This window comes from Vulpes lagopus, chromosome 7 (assembly GCF_018345385.1).
Source record: "Vulpes lagopus strain Blue_001 chromosome 7, ASM1834538v1, whole genome shotgun sequence".
Taxonomy (NCBI): Eukaryota; Metazoa; Chordata; class Mammalia; order Carnivora; family Canidae; genus Vulpes; species Vulpes lagopus.
This window is the reverse complement of record NC_054830.1, coordinates 40,450,090-40,467,727: the sequence shown is the minus strand read 5'-3', so window position 1 is coordinate 40,467,727 and position 17,638 is coordinate 40,450,090. Positions and strand designations below refer to the sequence as shown.

Sequence of the window (17,638 nt, the reverse complement as noted above, 5' to 3'; positions counted from 1 at the left end):
TTAATACATTGTACTTCTAGAGTATCCTTGTGCAAACCAGTACTAACCCTTATTAAATTCAGTACATTATGACCATTATTTTCTCCTCCTTCATTTGTCCCCAAACAAACATACACATAAACAAAAAATCAGTGCATAGTCTCCCAAATGAAACATAACCTGAAGTTTGGGAAACACTGACTTAGAAGCTAGGTATCAGGGAACGCATACCTGTTGGAGCATGTGAGAGAAGACACTTGTTAAAATGAGGCCATAATACAAATTAATTTTCCTAATAATAATTCATGGAGCCATGCATACATTTGTCTTTGAATTCATATTTTACCTTACAACGGAAAGATTTTTGCTTTATTTTACAATAAAAATAATTATTCAAAATTGTGTATTAAATTTGTACAGCTGTTCTAATGTATGCAAATTATACCTAAAGTAACTAAACAATAATCAAATGCGAGGTGAGGGGGGTAGAGCTCCAGACAGAACAAGAATGTCAGGAACTGATATTTGTTGAAGTTGGATTGTAAGTATATGGGAGTTCATGACTTTGTTTACTTTGTATGTGATGAGAATTTTTTGTAATAAAAAGTTATTTTTACAAACTAGGGCCATAATGGTCTTATGTTTTGTTTTCTACCAAGGCTCCTTGCTGTCTGAGAGCAGGAGCCATGAAGGTTGAAGTGTGGCTTTTCTTCTGTAAGGACGTGAACAGTATGTTGCCAGGCTGGCAGAAGCTGGTTTTGGAGTCTTCTGATGCCCAGCTACTCTAGAGTTGGGTGTCTCACATTGATACAGTTTATATTTGTGGGTGAATAATTCTTTGTTGTGGGAGGACTGTCCTTTGTACTGTATAATGTTTAGGGACTCTCCTGGCCCCTTCCCTCTAGATACCAGTCTCATCCTATCTATATCCTTCCCATCCCCAGTTGTGACAACCAGAAACCTCCTCAGACATTGATAAATGTCCATTGAGGGGCAAAATCATCCCTCGTTGAGAGCCACTGCCATAGAGCCTGAACACATCACCTCACCTGGTATACATGCCTAGCTAAACTCTTTTTTTTCCTAGCTAAACTTTGATCAGAGATCTAAAGCTTCCAAGAACCACATTCTGCCTATGTCTTAGGGCAAACCAGTTATAGATTAGATAACGTAACAACAACTAGGGATTCATTTAGAAATACCAGAGTTAGGCAGGGTCATTTATGTGAAATTGGACATGTTAATTAAAGTTTATCTATCTTCGTGACCTCATCTATAAGATGGGGATGGTTACAGTATATATATTTACACTTATAAAACTCTTAGAACCTTGCCTGGCACACATTAAGTACTTAGTGTTTGCCATTAGTATCTACCTAGAACCCATTGTGCCAACATGATGGTTTAGAAATCTGGAGGATAAAGGGATTCTCCAAAGTGCTGTATTAGTACATACTTAGTTACTAGTGTTCATAAATATTTGAGTACTTTGAGAATGTTTACTTAGAATGTGTAGTCAAATTGCTGCCTGAGTAGTTTTTGATGTAAAAAAAGGTTGTGTGATGTAGTACAGTTGGTTTTTAGAACTCCTTAAAATGGAATGACTCCATAAGATCAAATCACGGTTTCTGTATTACTTTACCTGTGAAAATTAGTACAAACCATAGGTGGACAGGACTTGCTGAGCACTTGGTCCCTGGCTAGACATCAGTGTTTCTCTGACACTTTGGAGACACTGATAAGGAGCCACAGAGCCCTGCCTGGAATAGTCCAAAATGAGACCTCTCCATCCAAGAGTCCATCTTTTCTCCTATAGCTATTGAACAGTGGTGAATCACTTCTCTTTCCTCTTCACCATATACTTTCAACCTTGCTCATATGATTTTGGTGAAAGCAGAATCAATACCATGCAAGTAAACTCCAGGAAGATTCTCTCCTCTAGAAAAACAGACCTTTTACTTCCTATCTTTTCAGTTCTTCCTCTCAGTTTATAAATATGCTCAACAATTCTCCAACTTAAAAATAGCTTTCATTGACTCTCAATCGACCCTCCACCCATCTCCAACCACTATCCAGTCTCTCTCATTCTAAATTATTGAAAGAGTAGCTCATTCTTGCTGTGGCCACTTCCTTGCCCTCTAGTTGTACTTCAGCCCTCCACAATGTGGCTGAAACTTCTTCCCAAGGACTGCACTGAGCCTGGCATGATAACATCGCCAAAGGCATGTTGAAGGTCTTTTTTTTTTAATTTTTTTTAATTTTTATTTATTTATGATAGTCACACAGAGAGAGAGAGAGGCAGAGACACAGGCAGAAGGAGAAGCAGGCTCCATGCACCAGGAGCCCGACGTGGGATTCGATCCCGGGTCTCCAAGATCGCGCCCTGGGCCAAAGGCAGGCGCCAAACCGCTGCGCCACCCAGGGATCCCTGAAGGTCTTGATTCACAGTGTCTCTCTCTCTTTCTCGGTCTCTCTCTGTCTCTCATTCTTTCTTCTTCTCATTCTTTCTCTATTTGTGTATTTTTTAAAAAATAGCTTTAGTGAGGTAAAATTTACATACCATAAAACTCACTCATGTATGAGTGTACAATTCAGTGCATTTTAGTAAGTTTACAGACTTGCACAACCATTGTCATCACTCAGTTTTAGAAAACTTCATCACTGCAGAAAAAACTCTTACCCATTAGCAGTCCCTGTGCATTCACACGCCTAGCCCCAGGCAATCAGTGTTTCAAGATATTCTCCATCACTTCCTTGCAAAGCTACACACTGCATGTAACTCTTTGCTTTTATAATGCAGTCCATCCATGGGCTGCACTTGGCCTTTCACAGTGGCCCTTTCCTGTCCTCACGGAGTTTGTCTTCCTCTGCTCACATCTTAAATATTCGGCTTCTCCATCCTTCTTCCAGCCCAGTGCTTTATGGATTTCCCCTGAGTCATTTCATTCGCTCCCATGAATCACTTACTGTGGTGGGATTTGCTGATGTTATTAGTTTCTCCCATACTGCTCTCCTGCCTTGTCTCCTAGGTAAACCCTTTTTAATTAAGAATCACCTCAGATGCCACCTGTTCTAAGATGTCCTGTGAAGTGTCCTCATTTCCTAACCATTGGTCGTACGTCTTATCTGTAACTGTATAGTGAAGAAGTGTAGCTCATGAGCTGTGTCACATGGCAATTTTGTTGCTCCTCTTTGTCCCCTTAGATTCTTTCTGTGGAGTCCTTTCCTGCTCCTGGATGAAAACCCAAGTAGCTCTATGCACAGTACTTTTGGTGATGCTTAGATATCAGATGTAATTTTGATCAAAAAAATTAAAGTGCTCCCTCTCATGTAATAGTAAACTTGGAACTTGATTTGAAGACATAGCTAATCTCCCTCCAGTGCTTAGCTGCTGGAGAGAGGAAGTCTGCACTCAGAGAAGGAATTCTTTGGCTTCCCTTCTTACCTAGCATGTCCTTACCCCTTCCTCTTAATTTGCTAATCCCAATTTGGCTTAGTGTTTTACAAGGGAAGAGAAGAAAGAGTCCAGTCAGTTTTACTTGATTGATTACATTAGTGTGATTTAGGATCATGGCATTTTACACTTACCAGTAAACTGGTATTTTCTTTCACTCGTTCTTTCATGGTTTCATTAGAGATCCCAAACTTTGGATATGTTCCTCCCTCAGTTCTTTTTTGCGGTGATACACTCCCACCACGAATTTGTCATCGCCATCTTTCTCAGGCTCTAGAAGTGCAGAGATACCCTAGCTTTTCTCTGGAAGGTCTCCTCCTTCCACTCAGGACTCTCCTGCTTGGGATGTATGGCACTGCCTTTCCCCATGTGCTCCCCAATGTATATCTGGCTCCCAGGAATTGCCATGCACTCTGTGCCCCTGTTATCCCTTAAGTTCCATTTCCTTCACCCATTGCAACCTTCTGTTCTGCTTCAGCTTGCTCTTACTCTTTAGTGTGGTCCTAGAACACTGCATCCCCCAGAATGCAGCTCTCTCTGGTGTCCTTAAAGTGTAGGTAAAAAAAAAAAAAAAAAAGTACTCTTCTTCCTGCCTCTAAGGGGGCAGAACTTACCAGAATTCTCTTCAAAAGGAACTTTTAAAATCCTTCACTTAGTCTCCTGAAACCTCCTGTGTGAACAAGGGTCTCAGAGCCAGACAAATGGTTTTGCGGTATCTCCTTTGAAAAATTGTTCCTTATTCTTCTGGAACCTCCCTTTCATTTGGGATGTGAGACCTGCTGTGTCCGCATGACCGAAGGAACTTCACATTAACATCCTGTTGCAGATTCCTCTTCTCCAGTCCAGACTCTTCTATTAGAATGTTCGTGGACCAGCGTGCTTCTTGAGGGCAAAGATGATATTTTATTTTGAAATATCTTCTCCGTGTCTGTACCTGACATGCTGCAGGCACTCAGTGAATGTTCTTCATCCAAAATTATGAGGGAAGGAATGGAATGGCCTTGCTGAGTGTACAGACCTAGAGTTCCTGTTGAATGCAGTTTATATTCTAGCCAAAATGTACTTTCTAGTACTTTCAACCCCCTTTTACCTTTTCCTACTTGATTCTGACAATAAAACTATTTACACATTTTTTACCTATTGTCATGTTAGAAATTAAGTAATTTTTTTCTTTTAAAATTGTTAATTTTTATACTTATACTTTTATATTGAGAAGCCAATATATGGACATTGAAGAAAATTTAAAATGCATAATACATAAAATGAAAAGTATTTTATTCCTCTAGTTCCTGTTTCCAAGTGTACAGTTTCCTCCCGAGACATAGTTGTTCTCTTTAGTTTTCACAAATCCTTTCAACTATTCTCTATGCTTACAAATGTAAATAGATATATGCTTTTGGTCCCCATACAAAAAGTATCCTACTTTTCATACGCTGTTTTGCACCTTATGTTTGTGGCTTAGTGTGTCTTGGAGATATCTTGATTTAATCCCAAATAGAGTTGCTGAATTCTTCTTAATTCATGCCTACAACAGGGATGATGTGTTATCACAGTGCATATGCTTGAAATAAAGCAGAAGAGTTGTTTATTTAACAACTGTCCTTTCCCTAGTAGAAGAAATTTAATTTCTTAAAAATTTAATGAAATTAAATGAAAGGTAATGTATTATCACTAAAGATCTAACTTCAATTGTTAATTATATTAATACAGAGTTTTAAAAATATATAAAATATCAGCTCATACTTTATGGTTCCCTAATGATTCTTACTGCCTAAGCATTCGAGTTCACACCTATTATGTGGAAAAAATATGTATATAAAATACACAGCATCTGTCATCTTTTTTTATGAATATCTTGGTGGTTCTATGTCTCTCTTTATGAAAAATGAGGGTGATAATAGAATGAACACTCATGGATTATTGTGAGGATGAAATGGGTTAGTATATGAAGCAGTACCTGGCAAATAACACTCAATAAAAGGCATTGATTATTATGTTAGTATTTATTTCCCTTTCTGAAATTTTGAAAATTGTCTTTGTAGAAAAACATTTCCATCATATTGGTATTAAGCTATTTTAAAATTCTAAATAAACATATGATGGCAAGGAATGTTGTTTGCCAACTTAGGAAAGGTACACTGCTCCTCATCACCATATCATAAGGTCTGCAGTAATTTCCTATTTGATAAGAAGGAAAGAAAACTCATGCAGCATTTATAATTATGGAAATGTCTGTTCATTTTGTTCCTGTTTAATTTGGAAAATGTCAAGGATAAAAATATGTCCTAGAATTTGCTTATTGTTTAGTTTTCTTATTATCATTAAATGTGGTGAGACCCCAAAGTCTAAGTCCCTTAATGAGGGCAAGGATCTTTTCTTTTCCTTTCCTTTTTTTTTTTTTTTCTTAATTTATTGAGAGAGAGAGCATGCATGTGTGAGTGGGGAAGAGGGGCAGAAGGAGGAAGAGAATCCCAAGTAGACTTGCTGAGCAAGCAGCCTGATGTGGGATTTGACCCCACAACCCTGAGATCAGGACCTGAACCAAAACTGAGAGCCAGATGCTAAACCAACTGAGCCACTCTAGTGCCCTCACAAGGTTTCTTTCAATAGATGTATGAAATTTTTTATTTTTTTTAATTTTGAAGATTCTATTTATTTATTTATGAGAGACACAGAGAGACATAGGAAGAAACAGGCTCCTTGTAGGGAGCCTGACGGGGGGCTCGATCCAAGGACCCTGGGATCACACCCTGAGTCAAAGGCAGATGCTCAACCACTGAGCCACCCAAGTGTCCCAAGGTTTGAAATTTTTTAAAAATCCCAAAAGAGCACCTTAGGTCTGACTATATTAGAAAAACATTAGACAAGGTCTTTTTCAGGGATGAAGGCTCCATTAGAAAATCCCACAATTTTTTTTTCTTTTTTTGAAATTCGGACTTGTTCCAAAACAAAATTATTGTCCTGAGCATACTACAAGGGCAAACGTCGCATGCTAAGTAGTCACCCGTTGTTGGAGAGAAGTTTGTAAAACATCGTGCCCTGGAAATGGCCATGTTCATTTGAGGCTTAACATAAAGCAAGTGAATTGAAGTAAGCGCTCTCTGGAGTATACTTAAGAAAGGTTGACATTTTGTCTAATATTATGAAGCAGGAAATGGGCTGGCATGTTCTGGTGGCCGTGTCTTTTCCCTTCAGTGTGCGTTTGGCTGAAGCCAGTGGAACCAATTGAAAAATGGATATGTAATTTTTCCTGACACATCATCAGTGAAAATCTCTTTGAATTGAGGACAGGGAGATCTCTTTGAGTTGCCAGAGAAGATGTCTTTGTATTGAGGACAAAGTACAGAGGCTCTGAAATCAACACAAGGCAACTCAGAGTGTTCTGGCAAAGTTTTTTATATAGCCGACTCATCGACTTGATGTATGCACAACGTGACTGATTCTGTTTCTGCCTGTGTACATTGATTGCTAAAAGGCCAGAAGAAAGAATTAACTGGATGTCAGAGATGACATGCCTCACTATACCAAAAACAGCTTCATAATTTCAGCTTCTTTATCAAGCCTTCAACAGTAGTCTTCTCAGAATATTTTTAACACATTTTTTCTCTCTGTATAATTTATATTTAATTCTATTTTTGATAGTCTCTGATAATTTTGCATGAACCCAGAAACAAAAATTAATACCCAAATACATATACATTCATATATCTATATCTATATCTATATCTATCTATATCTATGCCGATAGATAATATCTATGTAGATATATCTGTGTAGAAAAACAATTGTGTGCAGAACTTATGTCAATCTGTATGTATTCAGGTGGAGAGTTAGTTAGCTGAATCCATAGGTTTGGCTGATTCACAGAAGGTGCCTTAACCTACAACAGGTTATAGATCACTGTTTTTTTTTGCACATCTTAGTCTAATTGAAGAGAAACCATAGTCAAACTAACCGTAATGGGAGGTGTTGAAAATGTTGAGCATGAAGGAAGGAAGATCAGGTGCTGTAGGGGTCCCTGGGAGCACAAGATGACTTCCAGCTGGCATTTGCTGTGTTTGCTGATTGTGCTACTATAAACATAGAACTGCTGGTGTGAAGATATGATCAGACTGGGCACATTATGAGCTTCCCTCTCCTTAGCTACTGAACACTTGTGAGTTGTAGGGAGGATGTTTGTGGAGTTGTCAAGAATCTTGGACTTGGGAGTCCAATGTTCATGTAAATTTAATTCCCTGCCAGTTCAGTTCCAACAGGGAAGAGGTTTGGTATGCAGAGTAGATCACCTGGGTTTCGGGAAGATGTGCAGATTATGAATGAATGGTGATTGTGAATGAAAACAAGGGAGGTAGATGATGCCTGATTTCTGATCTGGTAGGATGTACGGTCTTATAAAGCCCTTAAACTTATTTATTAGTTGACTGCTGTGGTATTATGGTTGCATTCCATGATAGTGAGTTAATACTAGTTTTAGAAGACTCAAAATACAAAACCCATAGGCATCAAACTTTTATCCATTAATAACTGAATGTTTCACTATACTATAAATCTCTAATCTGTTCAAGGGTTGTTTTGGCTCCTTGGTGAGGGGCAGGGAGGGGCATTTGGTGGGGGTTCAGAACAATATATATTCACTGAATGGAGTTTTTTTCTCAGATGTCAGGGTCAGAGTTATCTTTTTGTGGATATGAGAGATGTGTTAAACAATCCATCTAGACAAAATTTCTGTAGGGTTTGTCTCATTGAAAAGAGAATGCTTATAAGTGCCAGTTACTCTGATACAAATGAAACCAGATCATTCTCACACCTAAACTTTCCACCACATAAAGAAACTTAACTCTGAGCGTTTGCCAACACTACATTCAAAGTTACCCATGGACTTTTAATATTATAAATATATTATCAATATTTCATGATCTATAATCTTGGTAGCAATTTTGTAAAGTATGTGACAAAAGCCACAAATGGCCTCTTCTTTTAGAGCAACCAGGAACAACTATTTAGAGCATTTTTGGTTTTGAGTCCAAGGTCTAGCATTTTTTAGCTCTGCTGACATTAAGCATAGATAGTACAGTTGTCAATATGTACTAAATTTGGGGGCTATTTAAAGATTGCCATGAGAAACGTGTTATGAATATATTAAGCTGTAGCCCCCAGATGCAAATGTCTATTAGCAGAGAAAATTCTAAAGGGTATTTTTTCTTTTATTTACAACATTCCTATGACTAGTAGAATATTCCTAATGTAGTAGATGACATTTTGATTTGTATTTGTCTTGCTTCAGTAGTTTCCTTTGTATTTATTTTAGCTTGGTGATTTCAGAAATGGAACAGGCTTTTCTGTGTCCCTTCTCTCCGTGACAATACTTGGCAATGCTGAGAAGTCAGGTCGTGATTGTATTAATTACCTTCATTATTTATAAAGTCAGTGCCCTACTTCAGCACTGATTAAAAGTGGGCGACATAATTTTTAGAAAGAATATTCCTAAATGAGGTTTTATGTTCAAACCTTACCCAGTGTGTTTCTGTGTGTGTATGTGTATGTGTGGGTGCATATATAAGAATATTAGAATATTTGTTTTTCTTCTCTTAAATTAGATAGTTTACCTAATATTGTCTAGCCTCTGATTTCTATGAATTTGAGGATAAGAACAAAACTAATGTGTTGCAAAATGTTTTCTTTTCATCCTTTTAAGTCTGATACAGATTATATAATATGTCTGATTTGAATGTTCATTGCAAATCCAATCATGGCAATTACTGATTAATACTACAATGACTTTTCAAAGGGCTTTATCTTGATACTAATATTCTTAGCCAGACATGTGAGGTCTGCAGCCAGGCATTATACATCTGCTATCTTATTTCATACTACACTCAACCTGGCCACCTGCATTTCATCTCATTAGCTTTCTTTCTGTTCTAGCAACAAGCCATGAACCCTTAAGCCCAAGGCCCTTGCATATTTTATTCCTTATGTCCATAGCTGACTGCCAAAATATTTAATCAGAGAGGTAGGGCATGGACACTGACCAATCAGAAGTGACATGGGCCAGATCAGGATTCTGGAAGCCCCCTGCTGAACCAGGGATTAACCTTTTAGGTAGTCAATCCAGTGTGTTGGAGGGGGTGCTGGGGCAGTTCTTGGGAGATGAGGTGGTAGTTGATGGGAGAAGGTCCAGGTAGTGACTCCTCACCAGGCTCTTTGCCAGATCAAAGCCATACCAAGTATTTGTCTATACCTGGGAAATTCCTTCCTTTCCTTCCCCTTCAACACATCCTTGCCTTTGATTATATGATACGTTCTTTTCTTCTATTAAACTTTATTTCCTCAGAGGAGCTTTCCCTGACCTTCCTGATGAGGGCCTATCTCACTGAGCTTTTCAAAGACTTCTACCCCTGCATTATACCTTTCACAGTGGTTAATTTATAAATACTTTGTAATTTTTTGAATTGTGCTTTACTTTTTGTGGGCAGGAATGCCTGAGGGCATTCATCAATGACCTGATAATGTCGTCCTCACTGCTACCTTCCTTGAGACTTGAAATCCCAGCCCCTATTAGATACTCAATAAATATTTATTGAATGGATGAGTTTTCAAAAAGACTTTATAACTTCCTAGAACACTTTCATAGTTTTAAATTTTAAGTGATAGGAATGCTGTTTTGGGGATGCATTGTTGGGAAGATAACATTTTTTAAAGATTTGTTTATTATTTTAGAGAGAGAGGGCAAGTGAGGGGAGAAACAGAGGGAAAGGGACAAGCAAAATCCCCACTGAGCATGGAGCCTGATGCAGGGCTCGATTCCATGACCCATGAGGTCATGACGTGAGCTGAAATCACGAGTCAGGCACTCAACCGACTGAGCCACTCAGGTACTTTGAAGATAACATTTTTTAAAAGATTTTATTTATTTATTTATTTATTAGAGAAAGCACACCAGAGAGAGAGCATGAGTGGAGGGTGGGGTGGGGAAGAAGGGCAGAGAGAGAGGGAGAAGTAGACTTTGATGGGAGCTCAGTCCCAGGACCCTGGGATCATGACCTGAGCTGAAGCCAGACACTTAACCGACTGAGTCACAGGTAGCCCAATAACATTTTTAAATGCATCATCTTTTTAATGTCTTTATGCACATTTTCCTGAAATTATTTTCAAATAGTGGCTGAATCCCAAACTGTGACTTATCTTTTTGTTCTAATAGAAATGCTTTCACTCACTTGATGTCCAGTACAAAGATTTAATCTCCTAAGTTGAATTATTCATTGTTCTTAAAGCTCAGCAAGAAACATTAAAACTTGAAACTTGAAAGCCTACTCTAATACAGGATGTTTGGAACATTGGAACAACCAGTGATGGATGAGCTGCTGTCCTACCTTCAGAGAGTATCAATCTAGTAATTTTCTCCTTATCCTATTTATAAGTGTTTATAACACTTTCTTTCTCCATTGCAATGTCAGAGCAAAGACTATATATTTTGTTTTCTATATGACACAGAGAAAAGTCTCTCATATTTATGTGGATGTGCTTTTTTTAATAAATAGGTAATACATTTATGTATATTTGTATGTGTGTATGTGTGTAAGCTCCATGTCCAACATGGGGCTTGAACTCATGACGATGAGATCAAGAGTTTCATAGTCTATCAACTGAGCCAGCCAGGTGCCCTTTGATGCTTTTTTTTTTTTTAATATTTATTTGAGATAGAGACTAAGGATAGGGTGGGGCAGAAGGAGAGGGAGAAACAGGGTCTCCACTGAGCAGGAAACCTGATGCAGGGCTTAATCCCAGGACCCTGGGATCATGACCTGAGCTGAAGGCATACCCTTAACCAACTGAGCCACCCAAGCACCTCCTTGGATGCTTTTTAATGATTATGATATTGTTACTACAGGATGCTTTGTTAAAATTTGTCTTTTCTTCTTTCCTGAAAGTTCCAACTACTTGTTCTTTTTATGTTTTTTTTTTTTGTTATTACCACATTCTTTCCGATTTGATTTAGTGTATAAACTGGATAGCTTTCACTCCTCACAGGAGGAGATACCAGTTCATTGTTTTTCTCAAGCCTTTCCTCTGTTCAAGACTTACCTATTTTCTCCAGACTTTAATAAATCTTGATATCCAAATTTTTTATGAATCTGACACCTCATATATAATATCATTGCATTTCATATTCCCATGCCTTTTGTGACTGCCATTGTATTTTACTTGAGGGTTTTAAAAATATCTCCTAAAAAAAAGTCTCCTGCTTTTCTACTTTGTGTGTGTGTGAACATGCATGTGTATGTTTGTGTAGTTTATGTTACCCTTCTTATGATTTCTGGAGAACTTTTCTGACACGCATGATTAGGAGGAGATTATAACATTTATGGATGTCAGTTATAAGTTAAATATAATCTAGAATGATTTCAGTTATCATCCAGTTTAGTAATTGAAAACAGTTATGAACACAAAATCTCTCACTGATTGAGAAGAAATAAAAGAAGGAAGGCTAAGTATCTATCTGAAAGCCTTTGATCCAAGTAGGGGAACTCAGCCACTGGAAAAGCTTGAGAAGTGTAATGATTGATTGTGGCAGAATGTGTATGTCCTCACTGTGTACTTAAATCATTGAGTAATTTTGGCCATCAGTCTTTTGGGATCTGATGGTGTTGAAAATAGCTTCAAAAACTCTCAGGTTCATATGCCTGCTGTGATAGACACTACATCTTCCCCACACATAGCCTCTAGTTTTTTGTCACTTCAGTGCAACACCACTTCCAGTTCAGTGCAACACCACTTCCAGCTGAAGTCATGCTTTTGGCCTCTGGAGCCATTTTGTTTCCCCCAACCAGAGGTTAGAAGTGCTGTGTAGTTAATACTTCCTAAGAATAGCCTTCAAATGGAGGTTGGTGTATAAATACCCCAGCTCTCTTGTTCATTGGTGAGGATAACTTTGGGCAACTCTAGATAAGTCTTGAATGACTCTGAGGCATGCATTCTACTAGGCCTGGACCTCCAGTTTCCCCAGCAAGAGTAAGCTCCCATCAAACATAGGGATTAGTGGCTTTATTTCTTACCCTTTATTGACTTCCCTCCTCCCCCTGTCTCCTTTCTCCATATGCTGACTTTTTTTGTCCTTCACCACCTAAGTAGACTGCTTGCACTTGAATTTATTTAGCAGTGTTTGTAATAGGGGAACCCAAGATACTTGGAATTTGTAGTAACGGGGCTAGTGAGAGATGCTCATAGATCCCATGATGGTGTAAGTTACTTGCCTGCAGTTTGAGAACAGTAGTTCTCAAAAGGTATTTCTACCTGTTTCAGGTTCCCATGGACCAAGTCATACCCAAATGCTGGTATTTTTGTTGCAGTTCCACCTCTTACTTCCCCCTCAACAACATATATTAGATTACAAGTGCACAAGAATAACATTACTAGACAGAAATGGCTGATTTAATATATTATTTTAAGTACAAACTTGCAAGTTGTCATATTTTTACTATCAACACTGTTATCTGGACACACTTCATTCCAATCAGATACATCACATCACACATCAAGATCTCATGATAAACCACCACTGTCTTAGGAAAGCTGAGATTCTCGGTCTTGCTCAACAACAACTAATACAGCTCAATGCATAGCAGCTGCTGAACCAGAGTAGTAAGCATTTCTCCTAATGTGGATGATAGTCAGAGTCATTAATTCCCCTGTATGGAACCATCAGAGTTTCAGCAGTCCAGAAAAGATTCTCCAATTTTAGGTGTGCACATCTAGTCTCCTTGATCATTAACCATGCATTTGTACTAGTTTTGAATGGCCACTGAAAGTGATGCAAGGTATCCACGTAATTATTTTCTCTCAATCAGCACGTTCAATTGAGTTTGTGAGAATTCAAGAAAGAAAGTAGAAAATTGTTTCATTTGCAATATTCTCAGACTGAACAATTTCCACCATTAGCATTTTTTAATCTGGTTTATGCAGCATATATAATTGAGGGCTTTCTGCAATTGTCTCTGAAAAAATAGGCTTAATATGAGCATTGATAATGCTATTTATAATTTATATGTCTTATTAGGGATTCAGAGACAATGAAAATGGGGCTTCACGATATCTGCATGATTTGAATCTTAGTTTCATCAAAATGTTATCATTAGAGAAAAATGAGAAAAGTTAGGATTTTAGGATAATATGTTATTTGTTCTAATTATTATCTAGCTAAAGTTTTAATATTTAATATTTTAGTATTATTGAACATTTATAATTCTGTGAAGCTGCTTCCATCTGCATATCCATTACATAAAGTTTTTATTAAAAACTTTTTTTTTTAGAGAGAGAGCATGCAAGTTGGGGAGGGGTCAAGGGAGAGAGAAAATCTGAAGCAGGCTCCAAGCTCAGCTCAGAATCCAACGCGGGGCTCAATCTCAGGATCCTGAGATCATGACCTGTGCCAAAATCAAGAGTCAGATGTTCAGTTGACTGAGCCACTCAGAGACCCCACAAAAAGTGTTTCTGAAGTATCTATATTTCATACATCTTCTCTTTTGTATCACAAAAGATTTGTTTCATTTTAGGATTTTGAGTGGCTGTGAATGGCAGTTTTATGAAAAGAAGAAAATCTGTTTTAAAAGCAATTTTTTTAAGTCTAACTTCTTTGTACATATATTTTACAGATTAAAGGATTTACCTGAAGACAAAGCATTCTATTCATCAGAGACTGGACAAGAGTTACTCTTGTTTTTGGCAATTAAAGATGATGTTGTCATGGAAACAGTTGATCCTGCTTTCATTCATTGGCTGCCTAGGAGGTAACAATAAACTGTATTTTTAAAATTAAGGTTAGAACTATACTTGAGTTATATGTTAAATAATTTTAAATGTTGAAATAATACTCTATCAGTAGCAAGGAGAAATAGATATTTTTCCCAGAAAGAAAATTCTAATTTCCTCTTCTGATAATTGGATTCTCTTCCCAACTCCCTAATTTTTGCAAGCTCTTCTCTCTTCAAAGCAAATATAAGAATACCTAGTAATACACACGCACTGTACTATTATAACAGTTAATCACAATTTGAGGATATTAATTTGTGACTTTTTTCCAAAAGGAGCTTAAAGTTGTAATCTCTAGTATACAAGGAAAAATAGAAGTTTTAAAAACCACCAGTATTTTCATATCTAATTTTAAAAAGAATGTGATTTTTACTTTTGCAAGTAACTTATTTTAGTAATCAAAAAATAATTTTGTTTTGTTTGCTGGGTGAGTGGCAAAGTAAAAGAGAATTTTTTTAAAATAAAATGAAACATATACTACATTTAGTATTTTTAGTTTCTTTTATTGTTTCCCTTCTTTGTTACTATAAAAATTAACCAGCACCTAAAAAGTTGAAAGAATAGTATAATGAATACACATATACATGCTGTTTCTGTTTGGTTTTTTTTAATTTGAATTTTATGCCATTTTACTGTATTTGTTCTGTCCGTGTGTTCATTTGTTTGTATTTCCTTTTATCTGTTTATTTATTTATTTGGCTAATGCATCTGAAAATAAGTTCCGGAGATCATCACTTCTCACCTCTAAAAAATTCAGTGCCCATCTCTTGAGGAGACAACCGATTTTATGTCTAAGCACAATTTCTTTATGATACCTAAGGAAACTAATTTAAAAAGTAGCTTGTAATTTTTCTTTTCCAAGAGGGCAAAATTGGTGTAGGATGAGGACAAACGTATTGCAAGGTAAAACACGTTACTTGAAGAAATGCATATATTCAAGATTTTTTAACTCTTCTGTCAAACTTAAAACATTCTTCACATACTTAAATGAAAATATATGGCAAAAATTCATAATCAGTAAGAGATTATAAATTAAAATCTCCAACTTTTAAAAAAATATTTTATTTTATTTATTCATGAGAGACACAGAGAGAGAGAGCAGAGACATAGGTAGAGGGAGAAGCAGACTCCCTGTAGGAAGTCTGATGCAGGACTTTTAAAGTAAAGTTTTTTTTCTTCTAAATGGATGTTCATCCCCTGTGATGTCTCAGTCTTGCTCCTAAATTATTATATTTGACTGCTTCTAATCTGCATTGAAGAAAAATGGACCAACTATATATAGATTTTTGCCTTTTCAAGTAATGATTAGAGAAAGATCAACACAGATATTTAGACTAGAATACTCTTTTCTTGGATTCTTTTTTTCATTTATACAGTTTCAAATTTGAGTTCTGTTGTTGTAGAGGGGACCAAAATGAAAAAGGATTGTTCTGCAGCAATATTATTATTTACTATATTAACTTTCATAGAGCAACCTTGAAATTTCCCAAAGAAGATATATGCAAGAAGTGGAAGTGTAACAACAGAAAACAAGATGAGTTTATCATAAAGTTTTCAGTTGTAATTTACATATTTTTGAGCAAATTTATAGAAAAAGCAGTATCCATTTTGCTAAAATGTTAAGCATCATAAAAGTTTATTTTTTTAAAAGATTTTATTTATTTATTCATGAGAGACACAGAGAGAGGGGGAGACACACACACACACACACACACACACACACACACACAGGCAGGCAGAGGGAGTAGCAGGCTCCATGCAGGGAGCTTGATGTGGGACTTGATTCCAGGACTCCAGGATCATGCCCTGGGCCGAAGGCAGGCGCTAAACCACCCAAGGATCCCCATCATAAAACAGTTTAAAGGTCAACTTAATTCTCTGGATATGTTGATAAGAAAGCTTTGAGAATTTCTATGGAAGAATTGGATTAATTGGTATAGATAAATTTTATGTAGAATGTTATTTAGAGAATTGGTAATCTTCGTAATTATATCATAGAGAACAACTGGGCTCATACCAATTTTCTAAAAAGCATTGATTGTATACTTTATATACTTTGGTGCTCCTCTAGGTTCTATATTAAATTTAAGTTAAAAGTTAGTGTGATATTCTGCTAACCAATATGAGTAATCTTTTATGTATTAAAGTTGAAACTCTGTTCATGATATAGGGATTATCTTATAACAAATGGCAAGTAAAAACACATTGTGGGAATTTGCTTACTTAGAGTAGTGTTTAGCCAATGATATAAACTCAATAAATGCAGCAAGTGCTTGATAATTATGTTTCCATTACATATATTTACATTAAATATGAGGCATATTTAAGCTTTTATTATCCATTATTTTGTGCTTTTATTTTTCATTTCCTTCTGTTACTGTGTCTATGCATGTTTCCCCCTGCAACAAAGAGGCAAAAATAATTTTGGCAATACTTTTTCTTTGGACAGATTTGACTGATTTTCTTCAAAAAAAACATTAGGGTTAATTTGTTAAACATATCCCTTTTGGCATCTGTTTATGCAACACACGTAGTTTTCAGTGGAGAAAATGGACAAAACTCTTTGTCCGTGTGGGGTTTACATTGTGTCATGGTTTGGTAGAAAATGGCATCAAGTTAGAAGATGATAGTGTAATGGGGGAAGAGAAGCAAAATGTGGTTAGAGTGTGGGAGATTGGGATGTGGATTGCCATTTCAAGTAAGGTCAGTCCTTCTCGAGAAGATAACATTTGAACAAAGACTTAGAGCTGAATAAGTTGACCTTGTGGATATTTAGAGAAGAGAAATCAGGCAAAGACAATAGTGCATGCCAAGGTTGTAACATTTGACAAGCTGAGTGTTCTAAAAACAGCAGGAAAGCTAGCATGGTTGGACCAGGAAGGAAGCAATAGTTGAGAGCCAGTAGGTAATGTGGGGATGGATGTAAGAGAAAATGAGTAAATGAGAATATTTAATAGAGCTTTTACTCTAAATGCCCTCAGGAACCATAGCATAGTTGGAATAGAGAAGTGATATGATCTCACTTATTTTTTAAAAGGGTCTTGATGTATGCTGTGTTGTAGATGAATTGTGGAGGGAGAAGTGAATAAGCAGAGGCACTAGTTAGAAGTTAATATAGTCATCAGTCAAGAAGTGATGGTGGCTGACTCTAGGGTGGTAGCAAGGTTGTTGGTCAAATTCTGTATGTATTTTGAGGGTAAAATCAGGAAGATTTGCTGGTAGAATAGATGTGGGATATGAGAGAAAAGGATGAGTTGAGGGTGACTAGAAGGCTATGTCGCCTTGTGTTTAAAGCAAATTACCTCTGTCCACCTCAGGAGGTGTGCCTCGTGGGTGGAATGAAGGCCACACAAAGCACGGGTTACACAAAGCACAAAGTCAATTTAGTGGATTGTG

The 17,638-nt window shown here is 36.9% G+C and overlaps 1 protein-coding gene across 1 annotated transcript in view; it reads left to right on the top strand.

The window, feature by feature from the left end:
- The window catches only part of CNTN3 (contactin 3), a 327,782-nt gene that overhangs the window by 68,440 nt on the left and 241,704 nt on the right, over nt 1-17,638 (top strand). The window contains exon 2 of the mRNA XM_041760551.1: nt 14,086-14,220. Coding sequence (XP_041616485.1) covers nt 14,166-14,220 — 55 coding nt within the window. The 5' untranslated portion in view covers nt 14,086-14,165. The remainder of the gene's footprint in view (nt 1-14,085; nt 14,221-17,638) is intronic.